The sequence below is a fragment of the Myotis brandtii genome, unplaced genomic scaffold (assembly GCF_000412655.1).
Source record: "Myotis brandtii unplaced genomic scaffold, ASM41265v1 scaffold311, whole genome shotgun sequence".
Classification (NCBI taxonomy): domain Eukaryota; kingdom Metazoa; phylum Chordata; class Mammalia; order Chiroptera; family Vespertilionidae; genus Myotis; species Myotis brandtii.
The window spans coordinates 498980-518082 of NW_005361913.1; the positions used below are offsets into that span (position 1 = coordinate 498980).

At 37.4% G+C, this 19103-nt stretch overlaps 1 protein-coding gene across 3 annotated transcripts in view; it reads left to right on the forward strand.

Moving 5' to 3' along the window:
- The window catches only part of ABCD3 (ATP-binding cassette, sub-family D (ALD), member 3), an 82454-nt gene that overhangs the window by 46121 nt on the left and 17230 nt on the right, over positions 1–19103 (forward strand). For all 3 annotated transcript variants that reach the window (XM_014542681.1, XM_014542679.1, XM_014542680.1), the window contains 10 exons: positions 2617–2686; positions 6116–6185; positions 6267–6364; positions 6757–6848; positions 9281–9372; positions 9464–9536; positions 9663–9726; positions 16483–16560; positions 16663–16728; positions 16823–16912. In XM_014542681.1, the coding sequence (XP_014398167.1) occupies positions 2617–2686; positions 6116–6185; positions 6267–6364; positions 6757–6848; positions 9281–9372; positions 9464–9536; positions 9663–9726; positions 16483–16560; positions 16663–16728; positions 16823–16912 (793 nt within the window). The remainder of the gene's footprint in view (positions 1–2616; positions 2687–6115; positions 6186–6266; positions 6365–6756; positions 6849–9280; positions 9373–9463; positions 9537–9662; positions 9727–16482; positions 16561–16662; positions 16729–16822; positions 16913–19103) is intronic.

Consider the following 19103-nt stretch of genomic DNA (forward strand, 5'->3'; position numbering starts at 1 on the left):
CTTCTACTCATCCATTATATATTCAACAACTTTTGGCAAGTCGTGTATAGCTTCACCTTTTTTGTTTATAATAGGTAGATAACAGGCCTATTTTGAGGATTAAATATGAAATATATGTAGCTTGTAGGACAGTTTTTTTTTTCAAAAAATTCATTTTTATTGATTTCAGAGAGGAAGGGAGAGGGAGCGATAGAAACATCATTGATGAAAGAGAATCACTGATAGGCTGCCTCCTGCACGCCCCCACTGGGGATTGATCCCACACCTAAGCATGTGTCCTTGACCAGAACCAAACCTGGGACTCTTCAGTCCGCAGGCTGACAGGCTGACGCTCTATCTACTGAGCCAAACCAGCGAGGGCTATAGGACAGTTTTTAAAAATTTTATTTTTTAATATTTATTATTGAGAGCATTATAGATATCTACCCCCCTCCCCCATTTCCCCGTTTACCCAGACCCTAATCCTCTCCCAGTCCATACCACTCTATTGTCTGTGTCCATGGGTAATGCATGTATGCATATAAGTTCTTTGGTTAATCTCTTCCCACCTTCCCTTCCCCCTTCCCTCTGAGATTCCTCTGTCTGTTTACAGGACAGTTTTTGATATGTAGCGGTGCTCAGTAAATTTTCTCATATATTGACCTGTCAACTGTATGTTATTTTTAGGGTACTAATATTTATTATTACCCTATAGGCATTTAAAAAATTACTCTTTTAATAGTTCCCTCTTCCTTTATTTCCTTAGATTGCTAAAATGGTACTGGCTTTAAATAAGCTTTTATGCTCCAGGGAGGCAGAGAATAGACGGTTGCATAGAGAGGTGATTTGTCAAGTGACTGAAAGATGGTATCAGCTAGCATTCTTTTATTGTAAGAAACAGAAAACCCTGACTCAGAGGGCTCCAACCTAAGGACATTTACTACTTCACATAAGAACTCGTAAGGTAGAGCAGTTCCTGACTCTTCTTTGATGTTCTCTTTGCTCTGCCTCCTTTTATGTTGCCCCTTTCTTCAGCCTGGTTCTTCTTGTGATAATAAAATGTCAAAAGCAGTTCCAAATCTCATTAACCTTCTTCCCTTGCAAAAAATCTGGAAACAAAAATGGAGCCATTTCTTCTGCTGTATGAGAGCAAGGAAACTTCCCCAGAAACCGTACTGCAGACCTTCTTTCACATCTCATTGGCCAGAATTGTGATTTGCTCAGGCATGCCTCAAGCATTTACAGCAAAGTGATTGACTTAGAACATAGAAACTCATCCCCTGTAGATGGTGTTGAGGCCATTACTAAACCTTTTGGTTACCCATAAAAGGATAGGTAACTTTAAGAAAATTGGGGTTCTCTTAGGGAAAAGGATGAGGACAAGAATAGGTGTTGGAAAGGCAGCCATCAGTACTCTAGGATGTCTTGTCCTTTCAGGTTTTAGAGGGGGTCTAAGCTGACTCAGTTCAGGGGAAGTAGAATTCTTACCCATCTTCTTCCATCAGCATAAATGTGAAGAGGAGATTGAAGGAAGTAAGAAAACTAATTGTAGGTGCAGAATTCTGTTTCTGTTTCTGATGCTTCGGGGCTCTCATTGTATCAAGGGAACCATGAAACAGGTCAGACATGATGAATCTTTATGGCAAGTTAATTTTACTTGAAGGAGTTGAAATAGAAGCTACCTTATTTTTATGATGGAGAAAATACAGGCATATTTTGGAGTAGAATATGTATTTCAATTAAATTATTAAAGGAGAAAAGAAACTTGAAATAATTAGGTGTTTATTGAAGGCTGTTTTAACTGTGCCTCCAGGACTCCTACGTAAATCTTTCCTTTCCTTTGCTGTAAGAGGTGCTTTGCTGGGAAAGTTTATATCATACTGAATAAAATGGAAAGACTGAAACGAGGGTCAGATATGGTCAGTTTTAATCTCAACTACTTGACTTGCTAGCTGTATGACTTTAGCAAATTTACTTAATTACACTGAACCTTTCTTCATCTGTAAACACACCCTTTTATTTCTAGTCAAGACACTTGTGGCCCTTTTGGGCCCATTCAAACCAGCTCAAGAAAACGGAAGTTGTTGGGAGGATATGGTGGGGTTCCAAGAATAAGAACAATTATCCAGCTAGGCTCCCTGGGAGCTGTCACTGTGAGGCTGTGAAGTCTGAGTTTGCTTTTCTGTCTTTCAAAGGCTGTATGTCATGGCATCACTACCTAACTTTCTCTAGCTGTTGTTTTCCCCTCTCCTCCTATCTTGGTCTGTACTCAATTTGTAGTTTATGATGGCTGTCCCTACCGTGCCTTCTGTATATCATGGCAGCTTCCTTCTCATTTCTTATTTCTTTATTTTGATTTCTGAGGGTCAGCACACTTTTTCCAGCCAGTTATATATGACACATACAACATATGGTTGCAGTCCAGTCTAGGATCTAGTCGGGTATATATTCCTATGCTCTGCTCAGCTGAGCCAGGAGCTGGGTCTCAAGTGCAGACCACTGCTTGAGATGTACTTGGTAAGCTCTTAGTCACAAAATGCCCATTTAAATAAAAATACTCAGTCATAAAATACTGTTTTGCAATTTTTCAGGCTTGGTTAACATCAAAATTAATTGCTAAATTATTTTTTTTAATAGTGAAGAAATTGCCTTTTATGATGGGAATAAAAGAGAAAAGCAGACAATCCATGCGGTCTTCCAAAAACTGGTAAGAAAACATGCTTGAGGCTCATGTATTTATGGAAAGATTTTTTTTTTTGCTTATGTAAAACACAAATATATTGTTTTCATTAAACAATATGAGAATAAAAACTATCATATCAATATATTAAGTTGCCTAATTATAAAATGGTAGATTTATTAAAATAATTGTCAGCATATTTTTACAGATGTTGCATAGGAGTCTTATTTAGTGATCAATTTAGTGATTTCTACAGAAAATTTGTTTCAATAGCATTCATGAAAATACTATGACGATGATTATTTAGAGCAGGGGCCAGCAAACTTTTTCTGTAAAGAACAACATAATACATATATAGTTTAGGTTTTTCAGGCCTTATGGTCTCTATTAAAGATATTCAACTCTGCCACTCAAATGTAGCCATCTATAATCTATAATAATAAAAGCGTAATATGCTAATTAGACCAGTAGACTTTCTGGACGAAGCCGGGGCTAGGAGGGAAGCCTGGTGTCGGCAGCTGGGGAAGGAAGGCCTACTCTTGCATGAATTTCGTGCATCGGGCCTCTAGTATTCTATATATAAATGAATGAGTGTGGCTGTGTTCTAATAAAGGCTGGATTTGGACTGTGGGCCATAGCTTGTTGACCCGTGATTTAGAATATAAACATTGTTTCTTGTGGAAACTATATTTCAGTTTTTATTTACTTGCCACTTGGAAAATTTGAATTCAAGTAATTTTATTTATTATTCATTCAAAAGATATTGAATGCCATCTAGTTGCCTGAGTCTGTTCTAGGTCTGTTCTAGGTGCTAGTGTGTTAACAGTGGTGAGTGTGATGGCAAAATCCTGCCTTTATGGAGCTTACATTTTAGTGGAAGCTTGTGAAATTTAATATATATTTGAAGTGATTTAAGAAGATTAAAATGGTTGCCATTTAAAATTATTTTATAAATTGGATTTTTGCCTTATGTATATTTAACATGACTGAACTTTGATAGTGCTCACTAAATTGCATTTAAGGTAATTTTCCAGGAGTCGTTCACCAGCCCACTCTTAACATGGCTTGTTTATACTTATCCTTTACATTTCAGCCCAAAAGTTTACATCTTATTGATGCCTTGCCTTCTCTGATTAGTCTGTCTGAAATGGCCTCCACCAGTTACTTTCCATTTTAGTGATCTGTGCCCTTAAAAGCATATATTGCAATTTATAATTATCTGGTTTATTTGTTTATTAGTTTGTCTCTTTCATTAGAATGTAAACTCCATGAGCTCAGGAACTTTGTTCTATTCATTGTTGTATCTTCCGTATTTAGCACGCATGTAGCACACAGCATTCATTGAATACATGTTCCAGTCATTATTCTTTTGCAGAAGGTAGTAAGAGCAAGCTACCCAGTACTTAGGAACGCCACATTTTAGTGGACGAGTCAATAAACATGTAAACAAATGGATATTTTCTATGATTTTAGATGGTAATGAACTCTGTGACCAAAGATATAATAAGATAAAGTGGTAGAGTATGATGGAGGCTGTTTATTAGGTATTTTAGCTAGGAAGGCAAGATCCTTCTTGAGGAGGTGGCATTTCATCAGAAACCCACTTGAAGTGGGTGGGGGGTGTTAGTCACAAAATATCAGTATCTAGGAAGACTGTATTCCTGGCAGTGAGCACGGCAAGAAGAAAGCCTTAGGCAGGAGCATGTTTTCGAAAGCTGCATTTCTGGAACTCAATCAAAGGAGCAAAGTAGAAGCAGATGAGGTTTAAGATAGAGCCCAGTGACAGATCATGCAGGACCTTGAATAATCCGATAGATGAAAAATGTGAGAACACTAAAGATGCAGAATAAAAAACATTTTTAGAGTTGTAATTTTGAGATAATGCATGTTCAGATTAAAGCTACACACTTGGACTTTGTGGCCTTAATTACATGAGCACTTGGTTTCAAATTGAGTAGTAATATCATTCATAATAGACCAGATGTCTCAAACTAAAGTAAAGCATTGAGTGCCAATCTGGACTGCTAGTGTTCAACCTAAATGCTCTCATCCTTCTGTTCTTTTTGTTTTGATTATTAACAGCCAATAATCAAAACAAAGCAAAGCATATATGTATCTGATAGTATTGTGAATAAATATCATTGTACTATTACATGTAAAGGATCCCGCATTAACATTCTTTATGTAATTTTCATTCTGTTTGTATAAAAATGGTTTCATGAAGTATTTGTTTGGCACCTGCTCTGAGATCATCATTGTGCTCAATTAAATGTGATATAATCTAATAATAGACAAACATGGTAATTGACCTTACCTCCGCTACGCTTCCCATTGGCTAATCAGCAGGATATGCAAATTAGCCCAACCAAGATGGCGGCCGGAAGCCACACAGCTGAAGCGAGCAGGAGGCTTGCTTGCTCCAGTGATGGAGGAAGCCAAGCTTCCCTCCCTGCTGCAGCCGGGCTCTGAGCTCCACTCTAAGCAACAAAGTTGCAATTATAGAAGCTAAACGAACCCCAGATATCTGCTTTCAGCAGGCCGTGGCCTTGGAGCTGGAGCGGCAACAAAGTTTCAATTATAGAAGGTAAATAAATCCCAGAATAAAAAAAAAAAAGGAGAGGCTGGGAGCTTCAGTCGCCGGCTTGGCCAGCCTGAAAACAGCCCTCAGCCCCTCATCCAGACTGGCCAGGCACCCCAGTGGGGACCCCAACCCTAAAGGGGGTGTGACCAGCTGCAAACAGCCATCAGCCCCTCACCCAGGCTGGCCAGGCCCCCAAGCAGGACCCCCCCCCTGATCCAGAACACCCTTCAGGGCAAACCAGCCGGCCCCCGCCCGTGCACCAGGCCTCTATCCTATATAGTAAAAGGGTAATATGCAAACTGACCTTAACAGCAGAAAGACTGGGAATGACTGGTCAGGATGACACACACTGACTACCAGGGGGCAGACGCTCAACGCAGGAGCTGCCCTCTGGTGGTCAGTGAGCTCCCACATGGAGGAGCTCTGCTCACCCACAAGCCAGGCTGATGGCTGCCAGTACAGCGGTGGTGGGGGGAGCCTCTCCTGCCTCCTCAGCAGCGCTAAGGATGTCCGACTGCAGCTTAGGTCTGCTCCCCGCTGGCAAGTGGACATCCCCCGAGGGCTGCCAGGCTGCCAGAGGGATGTCTGATTGCCAGCTTAGGCCCAATCCCCCGAGGAGCAGGCCTAAGCCAGCAGGTGGTCATTCCCCGAGGGGTCCCAGACTGCGAGAGGGCACAGGCTGGGCTGAGGGACCCCCCCCAGTGCACAAATTTTTGTGCACCGGGCCTCTAGTATACAATATAATCAGAACTCATTTGCAGTCAGTAAATATTTCTTGAATAAATATATTATACAGTTTCTTTTATCCTTATGGTAGATTTGTGTGTTTTTTAAACATAGAAAATAATTATTTTTTTGCTTTTGCTTTCTGCCAGGTGGAACACCTACATAATTTCATTTTGTTTCGGTTTTCTATGGGCTTCATCGATAGCATAATTGCCAAATGTAAGTATGCTATAAAAGAGATAGTGGAATGAGATTTGTGGAATAAGTGGAGTATTTTAAATCTTAATTACTTTGTTTCAGATCTTGCCACTGTAGTTGGTTACCTAGTTGTCAGCCGCCCTTTCCTAGATTTGTCTCATCCTCGACATCTCAAGAGTACACATTCAGAACTTCTGGAGGTAAAGTAGTAATAATAATAATAATGGTACATTGAAAATTTAAATATAAAAATAAAGAAAACCTAGTTTTTGCCCTAGCCGGTTTGGCTCAGTGGATAGAGCATCAGCCCTTGGATGGAAGGGTCCCAGGTTTTATTCCGGTCCAGGGCATGTACCTTGGTTGCAGGCTCGATCCCTGGTCCCTGTCGGGGCATGTGCAGGAGGCAGCCAATCGATGTGTTTCTCTTGCATCGATGTTTCTCTCTCCCTGTCTCTCCCCTGCCCTTCCACTCTTTCTAAAAATTAATGGAAAAAATATCCTTGGGTAAGGTTTAAAAAAAAAAAAAGAAAAAGAAAACCTAGTTTTTAATCTTAGAAACGTAAGTGAAAACTAATATTTATTTCTATTTAAGGATTACTACCAAAGTGGAAGGATGCTTTTGCGGATGTCTCAAGCTCTGGGTCGAATAGTTTTGGCTGGCCGTGAAATGACTAGATTGGCTGGGTAAGTAAGATTAGTATTGAGCAGTTGCAGAGAATTTTTAAAAATATGTTATCCTTAATGATTGTGCTCTGTTGAGGGTAAGATCAGTGATAACTGAAGCTGCTACTCCTGGAAGCTGGTTTTGATAAAGAATTAAGGAAGATTTTTCTCTGATAGTGAAGTCTTTATGTTTCCTTTAGATAGTTGTTTTGAGCCTTAAACTAGGTTAGGATTTCTTAAACTGCTTCATGGACACTGGTATTCAGTAATCTGGGAAATGTTCAATCATGGCAGTCTTATTAATTCACAGAAAATTAAGTTGATGAATAGAATCTTCTCAGTTGAACTTTCTGTTTCCCATAATACTTTGTTTTTCTTAAATCTTTGATACTGGCAACCTAGCAAAAGATGAACAAAGATGAGGTTGATATTAATGGGATAAAATGAAAAGTTATCTTGTGGTATCTGTAGGTACAGTTGTAAATATGGTCATATTGTCTAAGAATATTGTTCTTAGACCATAAAATGAAATTAAATATTTCAGTATTTCAAGCTCTTAATATAAAAGGTTGGTATAAAAAACACACAGTATAATGTAAAAAAGGACCATAAATTTTAGATCATCTGGAAAAATTGGATGGCTTAAGGTGTTTGCCAGGCCGGAGGTTCATTTGCATATTTCCTCTTTATTGCTCCCCCTCCTCCTATGGCAGTTAAAGTCTTCAGGGCAAGATAGAAGAAGTTGTAAACTATGTGCGGAACCTCTTTCACTTGCGAACGGTGACATTCTTCCTACTTAACTTTCTGGTGCAGTTCATGGCATATGGATGCTTCTGTTTCTTTAGGAGATTTCTGCTTGTTATTCACAGGAAAATCCTGTTTTGTGTCTCTGATATAGAACGCTTTCTCTTTGACGATGATGTCATTCTCATATGCCTCAAACTTTTGTCATTAGTTTTGATTTCTCTCTATTGCCACAGTGATTTCTATCTAATATTAAGAACATTTTATCTTTTCCCCTCTTTATTTTTAAAAAATACCTTTTAATTATTTTTTAATATATATCTTTTTTATTGATTTCAGAGAGGAAGGGAGAGGGAGATAGAAATATCAGTGATGAGAGAGAATCACTGATTGGTTGCCTCCTGCACGCCTCCTACTGAGGATTGAGCCTGCAATCTGGGCATGTGCAGGAATTGAACTGGTGACCGCTTGATTCCTGGGTCGTCGCTCAACCACTGAGCGACACCAACTGGGCTCTTTTCCCCTCTTTAGAATAAGAGAGGAATCTTCCAAATCTTCTGTTTGCAGGGTGATAGCAGCCATTTGGCATATCCTATATAATAAAAGCCTAATATGCTAAGTGTCCGGTCAGCCATTCAACCAATCAAAGCATGGTATGCTAATGATATGCTAATGATATGCTAAGGCTGCTCAACCACTCTCTGTGACATGCACTGACCACCAGGGGGCAGACAATTGACCAGTTGTTGTGATGTGCACTGACCACCGGGGGCAGACGCTCTGATCGGTAGGTTAGCTTGCTGCTGGGGTCTGGCTGATCGGGACGGGCTGGACATGCCCTGGAGCCCTCCCGCGGTCCCTCCCCAGCTGGCCAACCTCCCACATCCCTCCCCAGCCCTGAACGTACACCAGTGGGGTACCGCGGCCTGGCCTGCACCCTCTTGCAATCCTGGCTGAGGGAACCCCCAACCCCCACCCCAAGTGCATGAATTTTGTGCACTGGGCCTCTAGTGTATAATAAACACCTTCATCAGATAGAAGGCCATCTTTATACCAGGCTTTATAGCACACTCTAGCGGGAACTCATGGCCTATGGAATGCCCAAGTACTAGTCCTACTAGTATCTACTAGAAACTTCCTTAAACTTCTAGCAGCAAGCAACTTTCTTGACTTACTAGTACCTATTAAAGAAGTATCTGTTGAGGTAGGAATCCTATGAAACCTCTCCCTTTATCCCCATGTTTCTGCTTTTGTGCTGAAATGTAATAGTAAAACATGCATACTATCACTAATACTTTATGTTAATGAGACTTCTTTTAGGTTATTTACACTAGATAATAATTTTAAACTTCAGTTAAGTTTGTATAAAATAAAAGATGTGGGTGACTCGGTTGGAGCATTGTCCCATACACCAAAAGGTTGCAGGTTTGATTCCCAGACAGGGTACATGCCTATGTTGCTGATTTGATCCCAGGTCTGTGCGTGCATGGGAGGCAACCAATCGATGTTTCCCTCCCTCCCTCCCTTCCTCCCTTTTTCTTTCTCTAAAAAAATAAAAAAGTAAAAACAAATCCTCGGGTGAGAATTAAAAAAAAAAAAGTAAAACAAGATATGAACTTACACAATGTTATATGTCAATTTTATCTCAAAAAATAAATAATATATGATAGCCTCTGGAGATTTGATCATAGCTTTTTTTTTAATTTCAGTTTTACTGCTCGGATTTCAGAATTAATGCAAGTATTAAAGGATTTAAAAACTGGAAAATACGAACGCACAATGATCTCTCAACAAGAAAGGGGTAAATATGAATGTTCTAGGTCTTACAATTTACGTTTTTGCTTTAATACACAGTGTGGTTATGATACTTTAATACTTATTTTCTATTTAAGGTACTGAAGGAGCACAAAGCATTCCCTTGATACCTGGAGCTGGAGAAATCATCAATGCTGATAACATTATAAAGTACGTACAGAAAAAGTCTTTTTAGGACCATAAATATTTGTTAAACTACATAGTACCCTTTTCTTTCAGCTACACTTGCTTAGTGTTTAATGTAAAATTATCCTTTTTTATTAATTTCTTCTGTAGATTTGATCATGTTCCTTTAGCAACGCCAAATGGAGATATCTTGATCCGAGATCTTAATTTTGAAGTAAGTTTTAAAATGATTGTATAAAAACTTAACTTATCTTTAAAATGTGAAATGCATAAGGGTTGAATATTTAAAATAATTTTAAGGCTTGACTTAATCTCTGAATTCACAAAATTGCTTTAAAAAGTAAGTGCTTGAAATACTTAGAAATCTATTTTTCTTAATTGATAAGACTTTAGAGTTTCAGATATTACTATAAAAAGTCCTTTGCAAATAAAGTCCTTGGCTAGTGCAACTGAGGAACTGAATTTTAAATTGTATTTAATTTTAATAAATTTGATCTTTAGCCACATAACTAGTAGATAGCATAGCTCTAGAATTCCTCTCTATATGCCAATATATGTGGCCTTTTATCATTTGTGTTATGTGTAGGGGTTCTTTTCAACTGCTTTCTGATAGTTTACAAAATAAGGTATGTAATTATTAGATTTGTTTTTATTTTTTACTTTTAAAGATATTTTTATTGATTTCAGTGAGGAAGGGAGAGGGAGAGAGAGTTAGAATTATTAATAATGAGAAAGAATCATTGATTGGCTGCCTCTTTCACACCCCACACTGGGGATTGAGCCCACAAGCCAGGCATGTGCCCTGACTGGGAATCAACCGTGACCTCCTGGTTCATAGGTCGACGCTCAACCACTGGATTTGTTTTTAAATTGTTATAATCTTACATGTCTTCAATTTTCCTATACTTAGTAATGTATCTTTATTAATTACATCTCCAGTTTCTTTTTTAAATGAAAAATGTTAGTTATGCTAAGTAGTTTGAATTTATTTAAATAACAATGAGTATTGTATACTATATTTTTTAAAGCCAGGAAACACAAGTGGAAGTAGAGAAAATGTAAATATAGTTGGTAAATATTGAATGCCTACAAGTATTACAGAAGTGTTTTCTCATTTAGCTGTAGGTACTTCAGTCAGTTTGGTGTGTATCTATCAGGCTTGATTTCAGGTATAAAACAGATCAGAACCCCATCTTCGTTAGATTTCAGTAGCCCCATTATTGCCACAACCCAAGGATCAAAAGGGTCATCAGATTTCTTCATTAAAGAATCCTGTTGGCCCTTTCTTCCACTTTCCCTCACTCTGTCTTTATGCAGAAATAATTAATCCAACAATACAGATGCACACATAGCTTAAGCATGTGGGGTGGGATTTGGGACTCTGTATACACAGATACATAAAGTAGGTAAGAGTCTGATTATGGTCTGTAATATTACTCACTTTTATCATAAGGTACTACACGAAAGCTCTCATTTGCCTTTTAGTCCAAAAGCCCTTCCCATTAAGGCCCTTATGTTTGGATTTAATATACTTCCAGCCAGTTCTTATAACTTCATTTTTATAGTCTCAGAAAGGCCGTTGCTTTCTTGCTCTTATATTGGTTTCATTTGGAAAATCCTATTTGAGTACCCAGTTATGCCCCTACTTGTTCAAGTTTTTTTCTTTGTGACTATATTTTATACTCCCTGTTACCTATCCTGTGATTCTTTTCTTTTCGCCTCCACTGTTTCTTTGACTTCTGTCTTTTTGAGTTATTGTAATGAATTCCTCTTTCCTCTTCTGTCTCTGACTTAAGGAATTTTAAGTTAGACTTAAAATTTATTTTTGTCTTTCTCATTTATTTTTGTCTTTCCATTTTATTCTTTTTGTTTGTCTATTTGTTTTTGTTTTTTTTATTGTTGACTCTATTGCAGATGTCTCTCATTCCCCCCCCCCCCTTTCCACCTTGCCTCCCACCAGGCCTTTACCACTTTATTGTCCATGTCCATGGGTTATGCATATATGCATATATATTCTTTGGTTGATCTCTTCCCATCCTCCCCTTCCTTCTCCCCTCTGAGATCTGTCAGTCTGTTCTATGTATCCTTTTCATTGTTATTCTTAACATAGCCTTCCTTTATTCAACAAACATCCTTCAGTTCTTTTTTACCTCCAGTTACTTTCTACCCATCTATTTTACTTGAAATAAAGATTCCTTTTTTCCTGGTTATAGGTATAATAAAATGGACTTGGCCCCTATTCTACTTTATCCTGGCTTATTGGCATGTGCCATTTATATAACTTCCTTTCAACATTTCTCTTTACAAACATTACCCTTCCTCACAAACCTTACAACTTGCAGAACCCACTTTTTTTTTTCCTTCAAAATGACACGAAAACCATAATTTCTTTCCAATTAGAATTCTTAATCCTTAGAAACCTTAATTTTTAGGTGACATGTAAGTAATTAACATTCCTTAGATTAGCAGTATATTCATATTTTTAAGAGATATTTTAAATAAAATACAAGACTTATTCATAAAAAAATAAATAAAACAGGCTTGACCACCAAAAATAATGTTTTATACTTTATGATTAGTTTGTCTAAGCTTATGTTATTTGACATAAGAGATTGTATAGCTTATTCCTATAAAAACTCCTCAGCACAGGCATATTTATATATCTAGATATAGATTGAAGAGACCCTAAGATAGCTTGTAAATTATAATATGGACGTTAAAATAGTACTTTGTAACTTACTCAAATTTTTACCTTTTAGTAAGGCACATTTATAATGTATAAGAAGCCTATAAATCCTCATAAGCAGAATACTTTTACATAATTTCTCTTTTACTGAAATCATTTATGGGTAGATTTTTTTCATGATTTATTATGGTAAATTAATAGAAAGGATTTATAAAGAAGTTTTATTTTTCAGGGAATATTTATTAAAATATTCAAAGCATTTGTTGCTCCATTAAGTCAATCCAGTAGCCTCAATAGTAAGTATTATTACAAATTCAATTTTCAGTAAAAGTTATTGTTGGCTTTTAGTCTTTTTCTGTTGTTGTTGTTAATCCTCACTAGAGGATTCTCCTTCCCCCCATTGATTTTTAGAGAAAGTGGAAGAGAGAGAGGGAGAGAAACATTGATGTGAGAGGGACACATTGTTTGGTTGCCTCCTGCATTCACCCTGATGGGGGCTGGGGATAGAACCAGCAACCCAGGTATGTGCCCTTGCCCGGGAATTGAGCCCAAGACCCTTAGGTGGGTGGGCTGACCCTCTATCTAGCACACCAGCCAGGGCAGCTTTTAGTCTTAATTCAACCCAGGAAAAAAAAATACATTTTTACAAATCTTTAATATGGAAAAATTACCACTGGCTTACCATGATTGATTTTATAATGGGAAGTTTTATCCCAACATTACCAAAAGCCATGGAATAAAGAAAAGTTAATGCTGAATCTAAGACAGTTGAGCATAGGAGTAACTGAAGAATGTCCTAAGTCTAGCTATTATTTACATAATTACAAACTTGGTCTTATAGTTTCCTGGCATATTGAAACAAATAGTATGGAGAAGTATTAGATACCAGTGAAGACTATAATGAGCAGTGAGGAGCAGAAAAAAGATATGACATTACTCAAAGCATAGTAGTAGGGAACCACGTAAGTAACAGCTCTCTGAACTGCAGGAGCTCGTGAGGGCATCATTGTTCTAGTAGAGTAAAATTACTATATATAATAACCTTGCACTGTTAGGAATAGTCATTATATTCCATTTTATAGGAAAAGGAAATAGATAAGTGCACATAAAGAAGTTCAACAAAATGATACTTAAAAATAATTTCTCAGTTCATTCCTCTGGAAAAGTCTTTCAGAATAGTTTATTCTTTAACATTGATTGCGTAAGATGTGGTCAGCTATGTGGTAGACCAGTAGTTCTCAGCCTTTTTTAAGAAGCTCATTCTTTCTTTGTTTTTATTGTGGTAAAATATACATAACATAAAACTTAACTGTTTTTACCATTTTTAGGGTACAGTTCAGTGGCTCTCAGTACATTTAGTGTTATGCAATCATCACCACTATCTGCAGAACTTTTTCATCATAACAGACAGAAACTGTGTACCCGTTAAACATTAGCTCCTCATTTTCCTCCTCCCCCCATTTCCTGGTAACCTTTGTTCTACTTTCTGCATCAATGAATCAAACTACTCTAGGTACTTCATATAAGCAGAATAATACAATATTGATCCTTTTGTGACTGGTTTATTTCACTTCATAATGTCTTTAGAGTTCATCCAAGTTGTAGCATGTTTCAGAATTTCACTCCTTTTTAAGGATAAATAATATTTTACTGTATATTATATATATACTAGAGGCCTGATGCATGAAATTCATGCAAGGGCCTAGCCCCTGGCCCCCACCTGCTGCCGCCACCGTGTCCAGGGGCCTCTGCCGCCTCTGCCGCAGCCCCCACCTGCTGCGGCTTTGTCCAGAAAGAAGAACGTCAGAAAGGACGTCCGGTCTAATTAGCATATTACCCTTTTATTATTATAGATATATGCCGCATTTTGTCCATTCATTCTCTTGGGTCACTTTTTTTTTTTTGCTATCTATATAATAAAAGCCTAGGTGACCATTACGGCGGAATGACCAGAACGACTGGTCGCTACGATGTGCACCGACCATGGGGGGCGCGGGTGGGGTGAAGATGCTCAACTCAGGAGCTGCCCCCTGGTAGTCAGTGTGCCCCCCCGGGGGGAACCCCGTTCAGCCAGAAGCCTGGCTCATGGCTCCCAAGCGCAGCAGTGGTGGCAGGAGCCTCTCCTGCCTCCACGCAGCGCTAAGGAGCAGTGAGCCGAGCGGTAAGGGGCAGCGAGTGGGTGGGTGGTGAGGAGTGAGGGGTCCAGGACTGCGACAGGATAGGGATGTCCACCTGCTAGCATAGGGAGCGCGCCTAAATCAGAAGGCAGACATCCCCTGAGGGCTCCTGGACTGTAAGAAGGCGCTGGCCGGGCTGAGGGGACCCCCGCCCCCACTCTCCCAGTGCACGAATTTCATGCACTGGGCCTCTAGTTATAAATAATACAAACGGTTCTCCATTTCATCAGAGCAAAAAGCCTTAAAAATCCTTTCAATGGCTTACAATGCCCTGTAGGATTTGCCTGCCACTATTCTGCCCCCACTGCTTATCTCTTTGAGCTCATTTCCTACTCTTCTGTTCTCATTTTTCTTCAGCCAAATCAGCCTCCTCCTTCTTTTTTAATAGAACAGGTACATTCTTGCTTCAGTGCCTTTGAATCAACCTTTTGTGGTAGGGTTAGTACTAGAACAGTGATGGCGAACCTATGACACCATTTTGGTTGATTTTTCTTTGTTAAATGGCATTTAAATATATAAAATAAATATCAAAAGTATAAGTCTTTGTTTTACTATGGTTGCAAATATCAAAAAATTTCTCTATGTGACACGGCACCAGAGTTAAGTTAGGGTTTTTCAAAATGCTGACACGCCGAGCTCAAAAGGTTCGCCATCACTGTACTAGAATAATATTCCTCCAGATAAATTTCTAATTCATTCCTTCTTTCAGTATTTGCCCAGTTGCCTGGCCTGACCCCTTTAAAAATGCAACCTCCCTCACCACTCTCAAATTTCCTTATGATCTCTTTTTTCTCTGTAGTACTTATTTTCTAACATTATTTAATTAGCTTATTTATTATGCACACTTACTGTATGTCTCTCCCACTAGAATGTAGGCTGGTAGGGGGAGGGTTTGGGCTTTTTGTTTGATTGTTTTGGGGGGATGGTTTTGGTCTCTCTCTTTTTTTTAAATGTAGCTCCATTGCCTAGAACAGAGCCTGACACTGAGAATTTAGTAAATATTTATTGAATTAAATAATAGGAACCTGAAGCTCCACAGTAAATTGTCTAAGGTAGGTGCCACAGCTTGGATAACGCCTTTTTCTTCACCTTCGTTGTCTCCCTTCCTCATGTGTACATGGCTGTGTAATGTTATATGCTAGATTATAACCCAGGTTTTCTGAATCTTCACAGGGTTGATTAACACAAGACTGCAAGCTTAGAACTTAGCCAGTTTTTTACATATTCTTATTTAACTTTATGTTATTGCAGACCAGTTTGGTGGCACTTGCAAATAGTTATAATGCATATATACTTTGATCCAACACTTGTTTCTAAGAATCTGATATATAGAAACATATTTCACTAGTGCATAAATTTGCTCACTGACTTGGAGGTTCATTGCACTATTACCTAAAAGAGCAAAATAAAATGCAGACAACCTAAATATTTAAATAAATTATGGCACATCCTTAATATAGGATACACTGGGAGTATTAGAAAAAAGAATGGGAGGAATCTGAATATACTGACCTGGAAGAATATTTATTATATATTGTGAAATAATAACAAATGTAGGACATATATAGTACAATTCCATTATTTTTTTAGAAAGATTGGATAGCATAGGAAATATAGTCAATGATATTATAATAATTATGTGCCAGGTGGGTACTGGAAATATTGGGGAATCACATTGTAAAGAATATGATTATCTAACCACTATGCTATACACCTGAAATTAATACAAAATAATATTGAATGTAAACTGTAATTGAAAAATAAAAATTAGAAAAAACCATACATATTGATTGTTTTCAAGAATTCTCAAATTTTTAAGCTTTAGCTTTTTGTATTTGGTTGAGATTAAGTTGATAATATCAATAATGATTTTTAAATTAAAAAGTGAATAAAATTTGAAAGTAAAGAAAAATAAAGGGTCCCTTCAACTATACCCTCCACTGCTTCCATCTGATATCACATTTATAGACAAAACGGAAAGTTTATCATTAGCAAAGAACGTTTGGACTCTGAGGAAATATTCATTGTTTACAGATTCACTCTAGTTCATTTACCTCATTAAATTAAATCTGTTAAAATTATTCATTAATTCATAATTTTCTTTCAGGTTCGATCTGGGGCCAATGTTCTAATTTGTGGTCCAAATGGCTGTGGGAAGAGTTCACTTTTCCGTGTTCTTGGTGAAGTAAGTACAAATTGGCCTCAAAATTTTGCAGTTTTATTTTGCCATATGATCTACCACATTGTGAAATTTACTATTGCTCATCCCACTTCTTTCCTTTTATAGTTATGGCCTCTTTTTGGAGGACGTCTAACTAAACCTGAGAGAGGAAAGTTATTTTATGTTCCTCAGGTAAGACCTTGAGTTATTTTGTAATCTTTAATTTAAAGATACTTTTACTTATTGCTTAAAAATTCACTTCTAATGAATTTTGGTCTGTTATCAGAGACCTTATATGACCCTGGGAACCCTTCGAGACCAAGTGATATATCCAGATGGAAGAGAAGATCAAAAAAGGAAGGGGATATCTGACCTAGTACGTAACGGTTTATATCTCAGACCTGCTGAAAATACTATGTTTAAGGTTCTTTTTCTTAACCAGTTACATACTTTAATTTTTATTTTTTTATTTTTTAAAATTTTTTTATTAATGATATATCCAGGAAGAGAAGATCAAAAAAGGAAGGGGATATCTGACCTAGTACGTAACGGTTTATATCTCAGACCTGCTGAAAATACTATTATTAAGGTTCTTTTTCTTAACCAGTTACATACTTTAATTTTTATTTTTTTATTTTTTAAAATTTTTTTATTAACTACTTTAAGAATTCACTGCTTTAAGGCCACTCTAGCTAACCTGTGTCACTGATGTCTGAATTTTGGGGGTAGTTTTTTAGATTTCCCTGTATTAACCAGTGATGCCGTAATCACATGAGTGGCATTTTTTGCTGAAAAAGTGGGTGATCCATGCTCTCTTACCCCTCAAATTGTTTGTTGCTCATCTCCAGAGGGGGGTCACTTGCAGTACAAAGCTTCTCTTAAGATAAAAAGATAGTCTCAAGTACCTGGGCATGATCCATGGCTTCTACGCTGCATACTGCCTGGTATCACCAAGGGGATTTTTGTCTTTTGTGGCCTGGTACTTGGGTTTGGACCGTGAGACTTTAGGTGCCTTTGCTTCCTGTTGTGGAGAGTCACTAGTCGGGGACTGGTTTGTAAATCAGGGATTCTTTTAGACTTGGAATCTTCTGGGTTGTGAACAACCATTTTAGCCAGTTATCCTGGGCAAACTGGTGGCCTTTGGAAGTGGGACAGAGGGGTTTCTGTGTTTACATTGCTTTGTTGCCATCTGATTGGCTATAAAATATTTTTTATAAAGGTGTGATTCTAAGGTAATAAAACTGATGAAAAGGGAAAAAATGCACACTTTAATATAAATATTGTCCCCTTCAGAGTGGTTACTTTGGGAAGTTCACTTTTTATTCTGATATGCTACTATTGTTGAAAACATAATGGAAACCCATCATGTGAAATTACATCAGAACCTTTCTCATTTACTTTTTATTATCTCCAGTGCTGGAAAAATATGATTTTTGAAGGTAGATTGAACTTGAAAGACATTTGGAGTGAATGTTAAATGAAGGAGGAGAGATAAACTGAATAATGCTGTTTTGATAAAAACAGTGAGATGTTTTTTGAAATGGCTTGTAAATTAGATTTAAAGGCAATTTTAAAAGAAAATTGTTTTAAGCTGCAGGAGTATTAATGAAATTATATTTTCTCCCACAAGTACTAATTCCAAGCATATCACTTACTTATATGCCTTAATTTTATTATGATTATTAAAAAAAAATCCTCATTATCTTATAGTTGTATCTTGTACGTTTCTAAATCAATATGAAAGGAATAATAGTTTCAGCATAGAAAAGCCTTGAGCTAAATATAAACTACGGCCGAAAATTTAAGTCTTTGAATACATCAACAGCTATTTCACCAGACTTAGTTCTCTATAGTTCTCTTAAGAGTCAAACTCTAGCTTGTTTTATGTCCTGCCTTACCATGCCTGTATAACATGATGGCTGAAGTCATTATGGAAAGGCCCAGATTGCAGGACTGCTTTTTACAGCTGTCTAGGCTGAGCACTGCACGATTTCACAGGAGTACTATTTACATAGACACGGGTGTTAATGGTCCCTCCCTGAGTTGTGCAGTGTGGTCCCTGCCATGTTGGTTTTGTGCCTTTTTACTTAAGTGACTATTTTCACATTTTATGAAATTATACAAACTCTGTCTCTTATTATGATAGGTTCGATGCTTATGGTGTTTGCATGATCACAAATTGAACCTTTCTATAGTGATCACAGTTTATCTTTTAGGAATTTTTACAAGTGTCTCATTCCATGGAATGCAGTCTGAAAACTACAGCTTTAGCTTATACTTATTTGAATTATATACTACCCTGCTTTATTCATTGTTTTAATATAATGTATATCTGCTTGGTGAATGTAGTCCTTATTTTCTGTAAGATACTTAATTTTCTACAAGATACCTAAAAGTAATCCATATTAATATTTAAATTGAGAATACTGGTTCCTGTAAAGAAAGGCTTTTTGTTTAAATATATTTCTTTATTAATTTCAGAAAGGAAGGGAGAAGGAGAGATAGAAACATCAGTGATGAGAGAATCATTGATCAACTGCCTCTTGCACGCCCCCTACTGGGGATCG